Raw genomic sequence first — 14,706 nt, 5'->3', positions numbered from 1 at the left:
GTTATGTCTCTAAATCTGTCTCTCCCGTACTATATTATCATTGATCTCTCTCTCTCCCTCTCTCTCTCTCTCTCTCTCTCACTGTACCCTTATCTACCTGTCTCTCCTTCACTGTTTATTTTCATCAACCTGTCTCTCTCTCATTGTATCCTTTTATCCACCTGTCTGTCTCTCTCACTCTATAAGTGCACTCATAATACCAGTAATACCAATAATCGTTCCAAAACTTTAAATGATTATTAAAGATGATCAAAAAGTTAAATTCTTGTTAAAGTTCGATTTGTAGGAAAAAAAATAATTAAACATTAAAAGTAATAAATTATTAAAATGTCTTAAAGTTCCAGTAAAGTTAGAGTAAAGTTAGAGTTACATCATGAGTGCGTATCACAGTAAAGTTAACGTTAGAGCAGGATTAGAGAGGAATGGAAGCAGTCCACTGTCACACCCGACTACCTCCCTGTTCGTATAGTTAGTGGTGGGGGGTTACGAGAGGAACTTACCAACACTACACCGCAGTAATGTTACATTTACACCACAGTGACGTCACACTGGTTTAATAATACGAGTAGAGGAGTGTAGTGACAGTAATGATAGTGTTAATGTTACAGTTCTGTCACCTAACATGAGAAAGTAATGCACGTGAGTTTTGTACTGTAGAGTAGGAAAGTCTCTACAGGTGTGTTAGAGTGTTAGAGTAATAAAGTCGCGCCATTTAATACAGATCCATATGACAAATAGGTCAATTTAAGCATATCTGTTTATTCAAACCTGGAGGACAGGTATTACAGATGTATTAATACTACAGTTCTATAAATACTACAGATGTATTGATACTACAGTTCTATAAATACTACAGATGTATTGATACTACAGTTCTATAAATACTACAGATGTATTGATACTACAGTTCTATAAATACTACAGATGTATTGATACTACAGTTCTATAAATACTGCAGATGTATTGATACTACAGTTCTATAAATACTACAGATGTATTGATACTACAGTTCTATAAATACTACAGATGTATTGATACTACAGTTCTATAAATACTATAGATGTATTGATACTACAGTTCTATAAATACTACAGATGTATTGATACTACGGTTCTATAAATACTACAGATGTATTGATACTACGGTTCTATAAATACTACAGATGTATTGATACTACAGTTCTATAAATACTACAGATGTATTAATACTACGGTTCTATAAATACTACAGATGTATTAATACTACGGTTCTATAAATACTACAGATGTATTAATACTACGGTTCTATAAATACTACAGATGTATTAATACTACGGTTCTATAAATACTACAGATGTATTAATACTACGGTTCTATAAATACTACAGATGTATTAATACTACGGTTCTATAAATACTACAGATGTATTAATACTACGGTTCTATAAATACTACAGATGTATTAATACTACGGTTCTAAAAATACTACAGATGTATTAATACTACGGTTCTAAAAATACTACAGATGTATTAATACTACGGTTCTATAAATACTACAGATGTATTAATACTACGGTTCTAAAAATACTACAGATGTATTAATACTACAGTTCTATAAATACTACAGATGTAATAATACTACAGTTCTATAAATACTACAGATGTATTAATACTACAGTTCTATAAATACTACAGATGTATTAATACTACAGTTCTATAAATACTACAGATGTATTAATACTACAGTTCTATAAATACCACAGATGTATTAATACTACAGTTCTATAAATACCACAGATGTATTAATACTACAGTTCTATAAATACCACAGATGTATTAATACTACAGTTCTATAAATACTACAGATGTATTAATACTACAGTTCTATAAATACCACAGATGTATTAATACTACAGTTCTATAAATACTACAGATGTATTAATACTACAGTTCTAAAAATACCATAGATGTATTAATACTACAGTTCTATAAATACCACAGATGTATTAATACTACAGTTCTATAAATACCACAGATGTATTAATACTACAGTTCTATAAATAATACAGATGTATTAATACTACAGTTCTAAAAATACCACAGATGTATTAATACTACAGTTCTATAAATAATACAGATGTATTAATACTACAGATGTATTAATACTACATTTATATTAATACTACAGATGTATTAATAGTACAGTTCTATAAATAATACAGATGTATTAATACTACAGTTCTATAAATACCACAGATGTATTAATACTACAGTTCTATAAATAATACAGATGTATTAATACTACAGATGTATTAATACTACATTTATATTAATACTACAGATGTATTAATAGTACAGTTCTATAAACATTACAGATTTGTTATTGACTAGTTATATTATTATTATTATAATATGGTTAATATTAGTATATTAATACTACAGATATATTAATATTTCATCCAGCTGTACCTTTGTAGAACTCATAATAAGTGTGTTTTAATTAAAGTTAAATTATTTAATTAATTAAAGACAATATTATCTGTCTGGCATTACACTAATTACTGTACAGATATATAAACTCTACAGATTTATTAACACCACAAATATTTTAATACTACAGTTATATTTTTAATACAGCTATATTAATACTACAGCTGAAGTAATACTACGGATTTCTTTATACTATTGTTATATTAGTACTGCAAATTTATTAACACCAAATATATATAAATATAAAAAATGCCAATAATTTTAGAGCTATAATCATCACAGCCATAATCAAGACATAATTTTTATTTTTTTTATAACTTACTGTGTGTGTGTGTGTGTGTGTGTGTGTGTGTGTGTGTGTGTGTAAAGCAGTTTTATTGAGTTAGGAGTGTAAATACAGCTCCTCTGTCTGCTGTATGCACACACACACACACACACACACACACACACACACGCACACACACACACACTGTTATCCAGTTACACTCATTATTTTAACAAGGACGGCCAAAATGAGCAAATCGATCCTGTATCACGTTACAGTAAAAATGGTTTAGTATCTGTTTCAAACGGGCTTAACTGCAAGAAACACACGCACACACACACACACACACAGTAAGTATAAATCGTGCTGTGTGGTGGTTTTGCGTATCTGTGCACTTGGGCTGGTTGTCAGTTTTTCAAAGAGCGCCATTGTGTTTGTTCTCGAGAGGAATGTTTTAAGTTATAAGTTATATCCCTTCACTCTAAAGTGTGTGTCTGTGTGTGTGTGTCTGTGTGTGTCTGTGTGTGTGCGCATGTATTAAACTCTGCTGTCTTCTCTCTCAGGAGTCTCACCTAAGGCCAGTGGTTAGAGGAAGCATTAGATGCTATAGATATTTCACAGACAGCATTAGAGTCTGTGTGTGTGTGTGTGTGTGTGTGTGTGTGTGTGTGTGTGCACTTGAGGGGCTCCTGGGTGCAGCAGCCAGATCAGGTTTCTATCCATTTAATAGTCAGTTTGAATCCAGACGATGCCCCAGACGGGGACACAGAGACGATGTAATAGTCCTGCTGTCTCTCTCTCTCTCTCTTTCTCTCTCTCTCTCTCTCTCTCTCTCTCTCTCTCAGTGGTCACATGACCGCCAGCCAATCAGTAGCATCTGTCAGCTTTTAAGTACACAAGACAACCAGAATCCAGATTCTCTAATTATTTCTTTCTTTCATTTGTTCACTTGATCCACTTACAGTACTCTTTATTCGATTCATATTTTATAGAGATCTACTGACGCATATCTATGTTTATTTATTATAGAGATCTATATGCTTAAATATATAGAGAGATTAACTTATCCTTCATTTGATTCACTTTTCCTTTAATTAATTGTATTAATTTATTATAGATTCTTCTTCATATGATTGACTTGTTTTTTTATATAATTTTGTATTTTACAATATATAATTAACTTTAATTTATTTTTATTTTGATTCACGTATTTCTTTAAAAATAAATCATAATTTTTTTTTTTATTATTATTATTATTTTTTTGATTCAGGTGCTTTGATTACCTTTTTACATTAATTTGTTTATTATTTTATTGATAAATCTTTCTTTCTTTATTTAATAGATTTATTTGTTTTTATTTTATTTTTTATTTGCTTCCTTTAGTCTCAATTGCATTCACTTTCTTTTTGAAGTACCAATTCTTTATTTAATTCATTTAGTTATTTGATTTACTTCTTCTTTATTGGATTCATTCTTTCTTTAAATGATTGACTCGTACCTTATTTATTCCCTTTTTTATTTCTTCCATTCATTTATCCACGACTTGAACACCAGAACTTTTGTCTCTTTTCTCTCTTTTCATTGTGAAAAGCTCACGTCCGGGCGTCATTATCTCCATCAGCACCAACATTAACGCCATAACAACTTCACCTCCATTCACCAGGCTTCATCTCTCTCTCTCTCTCCCTCTCTCTCTCTCTCTCTCTCTCTCTCCCTGTGTCACTTCACCCCCGGGGTGTGTATGAGAGAGTCTCTTCGTTAAGAAGCGCTGTAGGTGTGTGATTAAAGAACCTGCGATGTTTCTCAGTGACAGCGCGACTGACGCCGTGTTCCTGTGAAACCTTTCACCGTATTATTCCCGCGCTCACTTTTCCATCACGTTCACTTTCTGATTTCCGATATCGCTAATTATCAGCGCGCGGTGCCGAGAACAAAATGGTGGCACGAAGCAGAAATGTCTTGGAGGAGTTCAGAACTTCTCTCGTTTTGGGCGTGTGCAGTATACACACACACACACACACACACACACACACACACACACACACAAGGTTGTATCTCTCTCTCTCTGTCTGTTTGAGAAACTTCATATGTGGTCTTTATTTATTTCTCTTTCTTTTTTTCCTCCCAGGCTTCCATTCGAGCAGGACGTGGATCACGGAAACACCTCGCATCTGGGCGACTGTGACGGTAAGATAACAGATTTATGAGTTTTTTAACCGCAGGTACTCCCCTAACACACCGTAAAATAAACAGCTCGGGATCAACACCTGGTAAAATCAGATTGTGCTCAGACACAAGGAAGTAAAAAAAAAAAACAGGAAGCAGGAAGTAGAGAAACACTCACAAACACAACAGCTGACTGTTTTCCTTTAAGACAGAACAACACCAGCAGCCTGATGCTGAACAGCGCTGTTATAAACGTCTTATAAGCCTTGATAGCGCAGGTGTGAGCGCTGAGGGTCACCATGAGTCGGATCACTGGACTTTACCGCAGCTTTCATCCAGGCTGTGCGCTAGCTAGTTTGTGCAAACTAATCTAGCGTGCCAAAATTAACTTTCGCGTAAGCGACCGACAGCTAGAACAGTTTCCTTCAGGGATCTGTAATGAGAAAGGTAGTCTAGCAAGTGAAATCTAACATTTGAGTGAAAGCTAACCTAGTGGTTGAAGGCTAATCTTGAGAGTGAAAGCTAATCTATTGAATGAAATCTCGTCTAGCAAGTGAAAGCTAACCAGGTGAGCGAAGGCTAATTTAGCGGGTGACGGCTAACTTAGTGAGTAAATGCTAATCTACCGAGTGAATGCTAATCTGTGTGACAAATGAATGACGAAAAGAACAATAACACACTCCAACGTTGTTATGTACAGTAACAGACAGCATAACTGTGTGTGTGTGTGTGTGTGTGTGTGTGTGTCACAGGGGTGCAATGTGTTACCCCTCAGCCTTTTTATCTTCTCTCCCTCCGCTTTCACATCTCATCGACTGCTCTCCTGCTGTTCTTCACCTCTCTCACAATGTGTGTGTGTGTGTGTGTGTGTGTGTGTGATGGAGAGAGGTTTTTTTACTGCAGAAAACCGACCATTGTCGACTCGTGTTAGTGCTAATGTTGGTTTGTGTGTGTGTGTGTGTGTGTGTGTGTGTGTGTGTGTGTGTGTGTGTGTGTGTGAGAGCAGGGTAGTTTAACATCATCACACTGATAAATCGTTTAATGTTAATTTACTTGTACCTGAACTGCAGACTGTCACATGACACACAGCATCAAGTCCTCAGTATAAACATCCTGTCCAAATTTATAATAAACCACATATTTAGAAATGTTCGTAACAAATTTAACATTTTAATCTTGATCATTTAATCTTTAATTATCTGTAACTATGTAACTATTTAAAAAAAAGTTATATTTAATATAAACAAAAATAATATAAAAAACTAATATATTTATTAAAAATTTCAAATAAAAAGGCTTTTTATAACAATAATAATAAAAATGATTATAATAATTATTAATAAAATATACTTAATAAACGTGGTGTGTATAATAGAATTTTTCAGTGTGTGTGTGTGTGTGTGTGAAGGTTTCAGCCAACACCTTTATATCACTGTTTGTTGACTTTGACTGCTGAAGTTTATTAAAGCCATCGCTTTTATTATTACTTAAAAACCTTCAGTTTTTACGTTTTAACTTTAAAATTATGTTGAATTCACAGTTTGCTAGATCTCATGGTTTTGGTCAGGCTAGTACTAGTAGGTGCCGTTAGCTGCGAATGCTACACGATGCTGTGATGAATCTTTCTATCTCCTCGTTAATCTGCAGGAATCCAGTGATGTGAACACACACACGTTAGTGAGTTTTGTTATTGAAGTTTTAAAGTTTTAAAGTTTTGTAGATGAATAAACGAGTCGCTCGCTCTGCCCGGTGTGCTCGGATAAGCATACTGACGCCAGGAGACACGCGGTCACACACGCAAGCACAGTGTGTATCAGACACACTCTGTTTATTAACAGCGAAAGGCAGAGTTTTATATGTTTGTCCAAACTCCTGGTGCCTCGTTACTACAAAGGACATTTTAAACTTGGTGAGATCATCTGGAACAAAGAGTGGAAGTTGGTTCGATGTCTGTCCATAGATGAAGCAGGAAGTGTTAGCTCATGGAACGGAGAGAGAGAGCGTGGGAGAGTTAGCATGTTAATATCGGAGGAAGAGAGTAAACAATTTTTTTAGAAAAACTGTGTATGTGTGTAACAAATGGGAACTTTATTACTTTTTTGTTTGTTTCGAGACAGAGAGAGAGAGAGAGAGAGAGTTGCACAGGTCAGGTGAAAGAGCTTAAAGAGATTTAAGACATGATGTTATGACAAATTTATTCTAAAAATGAAAGGAAAGCAGATGTGCAGATATGATTTTATATAAATGCAGAACTTCTGGTTTGCTATAATAAAAATATATATATCATAAAACATATTCCTAAAAACATATTCCTAATATTTAGTCCAAAAAGATTTCAACTGAAGTTTAAAGAAAAGTGACGGAGCAGACGTTTTCACATTTTATTAACATCAACCAGGTATTTTTTTTAACGTGCACTCGGGTGAAAAATCCAGACATCTGACAACATGCTTAGATATTAACAAGACCTAATCTCTCTCCCTCTCACACATACACACACACACACACACACACGCGTGTATCGATTTAAATCTCGCCTGAGCCTCTCGTCTCGTCTGATCTGAACGAGGATCTTAATTAGATACGCCTCGGCTCTCCTGCTGCTTCACCGAGCGCGCGCGCTGATCTGCTCCAAAATGTCACACTCCTCTTTTTACTCCCTTCTTCCACAGCCTGGAGTAGATAAACGAGGAGTCAGACGTCAGCAGCTGAAAATAAGTCTGAGAGAAGGAAAGATAGAGCGTGCACAAGAGAGTGGAGTGAGTTTGTTAGTTGTGCGTTTAAAATATTCTTTTTTACTTCTGACTTCTTTTGGAACAAAAGTCTCAAGGAACTTTTAGCTCCGCCCACACTTAGATTTGGGGCTAATTTACATAATAGGCAAATAAAAGAAATTCTAGTTAAATATCAGCACCAGAATCTCGCAATGTGTGCGCTGCTCCGATGTGCATGCTAAGAAAAAGGGTTAGCGATAACCCGGCGTGATCGCTTGATGTGATCGGCTGAACAAAGGAGGTTCCTGCTCTTTCCTAGGTTTATCACATAGACATTGCAGAAACGTCATGAAATCAGAACGTGTCTCTGTTTCCCTATAGAGCCTATATTACGTTGCGGCTCCTTCTGTCACTTTATCTGTTTGACTTGACGCTTCTTCTAAAACAATGAAACGTGATCGTCATGTGATCGGCGCAATCCCAAGATGGCCGACCGTATCGCTTTCACAGATTTCTGTATAAGACGTTATAATTTCACGTCTGCTTGCTTTTGATGGCCGACATGTGACGTGACTTAGGTGGGAAAAATGTTTCATGTTGAAATGAAAAGGGTAGAATGACGTCATCTACAGTAGGTGAGTCAGGTATCCAGTGCCTCGGGCCCAGCGCCTCGCCTCTTATCATTTTATTGTAGACGGGAAACTTTAGCGAAAGAGGAAAATTGTGTATAAGATTACTCATGCTGGTATAGATTCTAACAAAGTCTTGTTTTTCTCCTGTCTTAGTCTCTTGCTTTCGTTGTCAGTCTTACTCGTTCTCTCTTTCCCTCCAGCATATAGTGCTGTTTTTGACAGATACAGTAGGTGTCTCTCATCTCTCTCTCTCTCTCTCTCTCTCTATACTCTAGGAGGATGGAGGAGGTTCGATGATTCTCTGCATCGAGTGCGCTATATCTCCCCCAGACTTTCAGTAAAGGTTTTCTATGAAATGCCTTTTAAACTCAAAACGTAATAGTCTAGGTGTCTTCGCATCATTATGCAGGAACAAAATAATTTTTTTTAAAGTTAATTAAAAAAAAAATGGAGGAAACAAACACCGTTGCATGTTCTCACTGACCAACGTTACAGTCGCATTCGATGTCAAGCAAATGATCATTGCTTTTAATACCTATGTGCTTACACTCCTACGCTTATGGACTTAAACCAAAACATACACTTAAACTAAAACATACACTATCAGTCAAAAGTTTGGACACACCTCCTAGTCTTATGGTCTTTCCTGATGTTTATTTCTTTCTACACTGTAAAACAATACTGAAGGCGTTTGTTTATTTTTTTTAAATGATCATTTTGTGGTTGCGCTCGCAAAAGTACTTTTGCCGCTTAGATTAAATATAAATGCGTAAAAGCCACGCCCTTAAAAGTCCTGTGCTGCTCATAAACCCTGCTGTCTGTTTCGTTATGTATAATTATTTTTAAAAAAGCTATCCAGCACAACACGTGAAGAAAGAAGTAAAAACATCCAGGTTGTGCTGCATGTGTCCAATAAAACTTCAACGTAAGCACTTGTTATTCATTTTTCTATTTTTAATTGGAACAAAAAAAAAAAAATCATGAAAATACTGAAAATGAGCCGGTCTCCGCTTTAACTTGTTTGATTAGTTGGTTTAGTTGGATGTTTTTTCATTTTGGTTTTGGAAGCAAAAAAAAAAACCTATAAAACTATAAAAATAGTTTTTTCATCTGTTGATTTCTTGGTTTTAAAAACGAGAGGACAAAGTATGCGCGGATCGATAACACGCGTCCCTTAGTTAGTGTTTAACCCCGTCACAATGCACCACTTTGTCCTTTAAAGATAACGGCTCAGTCCCTCTGAGCTCAGCACTGAAACAGTTCCATCACACAAGCCTTGAAGTCTTAAAGACCTTGCTGCACAGACGGTGTGTGTCCGTATCTTTTCTTAGCTGCATTTCATTGTGTTTACTGCAAAACTTGCAGACGACAGGCTCAACATTTCAACGCTGCTGTATAAATAAATGGCAGTAAACAGTTGTCTTGGCATATATAAAAGAATAGTTTTGCTATTAAACACTACAGTTTTATGATGTTTGAAATCATGGATGGGACCAAATGTAGAGTCATAGCTAACATTAGACAATCAACTTAACTCTCATTTAACTCCGTCACATTTCTTCATCGCAGCAGGGTTAATGCTTGTGACAGGGTTGAATGTTGGACACGTCTTGGTAGATGACCTAGAAGACACCCGTCTCAGAGAGTCACGCATATACGTTTAGTGTGTGTTCACGTTACACGTTGTTGAGCTCTTGAAACAATTTCACACTCGTTACTGTGATGGATGCAAGTTGTCCAAACACAGTGTAGGATTACATACAGTGTGTGAGCAGAATATGAAGAAATAATAACGTCATTTTCAGCTTGGGTCAGAGATTTGGATGATGATTTCCGCGTGTGTTTTGCTAAATGATGCTAAACAGATGAATTCACATGACACAAACGCTGACCTACGACTGGTTCCGCTCTTCTGTCTTTAATTTATAGCTGAACTGGTTAAAAAAAAACGGGTGTGTAACCCTACCTTAGGGAACAGGCAACTGCTTAGTTTTTACCTTCTATATTCTTTCTGGTTTAAAAAATGGAAGACATTATGTTAAGTCTATGAACTATAACCTTCTCATACAGTCACGTATGACCTTAAACGTCTACAGAGACATTACAGTAAGTAGTTCAGCTTGGAAGAAGTAAATATCATATACCTGCACCAGTGACATCAAAATGTTGAGTAGAAGTAAGAAGAGCAGTATTGTGCCTTACAGAATGGGATTTCTTTGTATTAATAAGTTAGACAGAGAGTTCTGCTGTACAGGGAGACACACAGACATGTACGTGGGCTTCAACCTCAAATAATAATAATAATAATAATAATAATAATAATATTACTGATTACATTGTTATATAATTTAAGTAAAATATAATTAAATAACTTATCTTATCCTTGGATTACCCTTTCAAAGCTGGCTTCTAAGCTATAGCTAACTAGAATTAGCCTAACCAGATATGAAAAGATATCTTTTCATATCTGATATTTCAGATATCAGTGAAGATTTAAATGTGTGTGTGTGTGTGTGTGTGTGTGTGTGTGTGTGGTGCAGCTCTAGACTTTCCACCAAACACATCCTTCCCACAGTCCCATATGCTAATCTCTTTAGTGCTTACTTGCTGCCATGCACACACACACACACACACACACTTGATTAACAGTCCCAGTAGTGCTGAAGGAATGTGTGTGAGGAGCTGTAGATCCGTTTTTATGGAAATTGTGTCAGAAGCATTAGCATTCATATACAGTATACACACACTGTGTATTTTTTTTTTTAACAGATTTGTTAGCCGCATGAGCTAACCCGAGAGCATTTATGCTAATGCTACCTTGCTAAGTACCATGACAAGATTGCTAAAAGCACTTATGACCAAAAAAAAAAAAAAATTAAAATCTTTTTGAACCTTTTTTGACTGAAATATGCTAACCTGACAGGATTTCTGAGAGGATAACAATCTTAACTGCTAATGCTACAGTACCTAGCCAGCAAACCTGAGCTAAAATTACAGGATTTATATAATACATTTTATATGTTTAATTTTGAATAGCTAGCATACCTGAAGTAAACATTCATCATAAATGCTAGCTGCTGTAGGTTAAATTAATAAAGTGGTATAATACTGTTAATATTAACTAGCTAGCTAACATAAGCTAATCTGAGAAGATTAAAAAGAAACTGTTTATGTTTAATTATTTTTGACTTCTTATTGTATCTAGTTAGCTGATGTGTACCAAAGATTCCTGACAGGAATGTAATGATATACAGTAGCTAAATGTTCTTGATAAAGTGGTGTAATTCTTTTTGTTAATATACGCTAGCTAGCTATCATAAGTTAATCTGAGAGAATTAAAAAGGAAATCGTTTACATATATATATATTTATAATCCTGACCACTGATTTTATCTAGTTAGTTACCTTGACTTCTTATTGTATCTTGTTAGCTGAAGTGTGCTAGCGATTCCTGACAGGAATGTAATTACATAGTTAAATGTTCCTAATCTTACTGATAAAGTGCTATAATTGGTACTATAATAATTGGTTAACCATTATTAGGATAAAAAAAAGTTAATATTTATGTTATAATCCTGACGTTAGCTAACACGTTAGCTAACACAGTTAATTTCTGACAGGAATATAATTGTATACCTAATTGCTCCCAATCTTTATGGTTAGCAATAGGCTTCTAGCACTTGCTAAGAAGGATTAGCTAACATTTTATATTCATCAACATTCATGCTAATTGTAGATAGCTAGCTAACATTTACAAAGCTGACGGAAATTCCAAAAAGGATTTTAAAGATTTTTTTTTTTTTATGAATGTTCATGTTTGTTGCTAAAGGTACCCAGTTAGCCAATTCATGCTAAATGTTTGAATTAAATTATTTAAAATGAAATTTTTGCTGTTTGCTAGCTTAAGGATTGAGCACAAGGCTACAACGAACTTAACACCCAAAAGAAATAGATGCAGAGTTCTAGCATTTTTTTCATTCAAAAACTGTCAAGCAGCTATTTTTATGATTAAGATTAAACTTTTAGACTTTTTACATTTGCGTTTCCAGCTGCAGTTAATATTTACTAGAGCAACACAGGGGCAGTGGCAGCTGTAATTTGTGTTGCCTGCATGGTAAAGTGATTAAATTGAAATAGCCGAGCGACGTGATTGTGCAGCATTGGGGGCCCCGCGTCGATCGTTATGCTAACAACACACACACACACACATACACACGTTGCTGCATTCTCAATTTACGTCCTGCAGCAGAAATCACGCCACTGAGGGAATTGAGTGCTCGGCTTACACACCTGGCAGGAAGGCAGTTCGGGCTGCAGTAGGAAGAAAACACCCGTTCTAAAAAAGCTGTTCATTCATATAATCACATTTACACGGAGTGTGTGGGTTTGATAGATTGGATGCAGGTGAAAAAATTTTACGTTTGTTTTCTTATTATTGGCGTTCCACACCATCTGCTCGTAATGAGAGAAGCTGGAAAAGGGGTCGGCTGGAGAGGTTGTTGGCCACAAAATGGGGAAAAGTTTGTAGAAAAGTAATCAGAAACTCCAGGCCGTATCCTAAAGTCTAATATTCTTATTAGAATTAGGTCGTATGTGAAGATAACCCAGCAGGAGCACTAACATTGTATGAACATTGTAATATAGTTGTAGGGACGCTGCTATGACGTCCACCATCCGGAAAACCTTGTTTTTGAAAGGTACAATGACTTTGTACTCTGAGATCAGTTTTAGAATCACATAACTGGATCACTCCAATAGGCTCTGATCTAACAACTGTTCTCAGAACTGTGTTCTTGTTTGCACATTTATCTTGAATTTGTCCAATTTATCAGATGCACCTGGTAACACTTGGTGGGTTTCCTCCGGGTACTCCGGTTTCCTCCCACAGTCCAAAGACATGTAGGTTGGGTTAATTGGTGATCTGGAATTTCCCAGACTCTGTGAATGAATGTGTATGTGCGTGTGCTCTGCGATGAAATGGCACCCTGTCCAGGGTGTAGCAGGGTGGTAAATCATTTTAGTTAACTTGTCAAAGCTGACAGCCCATGTCACAACCAATAAGCTTGCAGTGCATTGTAGGTATTATACACGGTCAGGTCTAGTCAATGGAGATTCTACCTGTTTTTATGTTTAAAAAGATTTCTTAAAAATGGCTGCTGTTTAAACGAAGAACACCAGCCAGGGCTGAGTATAAACATACCATTACTGTTACTATCATCATCATCATCTTCATAATCATCATGTGGTAGCTCATAAAGCTGTACACTTAAGTAGAAAAACTTCAACTTAAATTACTAATAAAATGAAACTATAAATACTTAAACAAGAAAAGTTCACCGCGGCACTGTGTGCATGTGTGTGTGTATGGGTCTAAAAATAAACCACATGTTTCTGTTCATTTTCTGAATCTCCAAACACTTTAACTCAACACTTACCATCATTATATAAACCCAGGCTGCTTCCCACATCACGCTAACCCCAGGCCGGGTATGTAGATGAACCAGTATGTAATTACGCTGGAAATGGTTGTGGTTTGGAACACAGCCGGTGGGGGCATGATCGAATCCACGTGTGTTAGTTTAAAGCGTTTGTGTTTATTGAGAATGGTAAGTGTGGACTAATTTAACGCTGGTGCTTGTAAACCTGCGGCTCGAATTGTCGCGTAAATGTTTTCAATCGACGTGTGTGTGCGTGCGTGTCTGTGTCTGCGCGTACCGGTAAAATTTGTCTCACCTTTTAATATTTAGGTTTTCTTGACCTCCTAAGGATGTCAGAAAAAGTTAGAGCTTCCCCTCTGACTATTAAAAGCCCTGACACTGGAGACTCCTTCCCCACACGTTACACAAATCGACACATCGGTCCGTACAGTATGACACGTGTGACACGTGCTACATGTGACAGAGCTGTTGCTATGGAAACCATCATTAATTCAAACGAGTCCGTTCGTGTACGCAGAATAGCTGGTAATTGTGACATGTTTTATGTGCTTGTGTGTGTGTGTGTGTGTGGATAAAGTCTACTTTTAACACGATCTGTGTGTGGAAAAGGGTGATAAAGGGAAGTGATAAAGAGGGAGACTGAGTGAGCGAGAAAAGGGACAGGGACAGCATAATGAACACACTCACTGATTCATGAACTCAGACCCTGCTGACACACACACACACACACACACACACAAAATGACTCACTCACACGTACAAACACGTGTCACACACACATGTGTGCGTCTGTGGTGCAGAAGTTACCTAGAGAGTATCTGGGGTGGCGTTATATAAGCCTGAGTACCGCATGTTTTTAGTCACCACACACACACACACACACACACACTCTTTATCTTTCTCTCTCTCTCACGCTGCAGATCAATGAGCCCGCACTCAAAGAGTTGCCAATTTGTCAGCTAATCCATACAGCAGCTGGGCTTTTAATGCCACAAATCTGAAGCGGGGGGCTGCAGTAAAGCGAG

At 36.4% G+C, this 14,706-nt stretch overlaps 1 protein-coding gene across 1 annotated transcript in view; it reads left to right on the top strand.

The window, feature by feature from the left end:
• The window catches only part of sema6bb (sema domain, transmembrane domain (TM), and cytoplasmic domain, (semaphorin) 6Bb), a 127,687-nt gene that overhangs the window by 103,877 nt on the left and 9,104 nt on the right, over positions 1-14,706 (top strand). The window contains exon 17 of the mRNA XM_053503221.1: positions 4,861-4,919. Coding sequence (XP_053359196.1) covers positions 4,861-4,919 — 59 coding nt within the window. The remainder of the gene's footprint in view (positions 1-4,860; positions 4,920-14,706) is intronic.

The sequence above is a fragment of the Clarias gariepinus genome, chromosome 9, assembly GCF_024256425.1.
Source record: "Clarias gariepinus isolate MV-2021 ecotype Netherlands chromosome 9, CGAR_prim_01v2, whole genome shotgun sequence".
Taxonomy (NCBI): Eukaryota; Metazoa; Chordata; class Actinopteri; order Siluriformes; family Clariidae; genus Clarias; species Clarias gariepinus.
The sequence above is the reverse complement of the archived record's forward strand: the minus strand, read 5'-3'. Positions and strand labels throughout refer to the sequence as shown.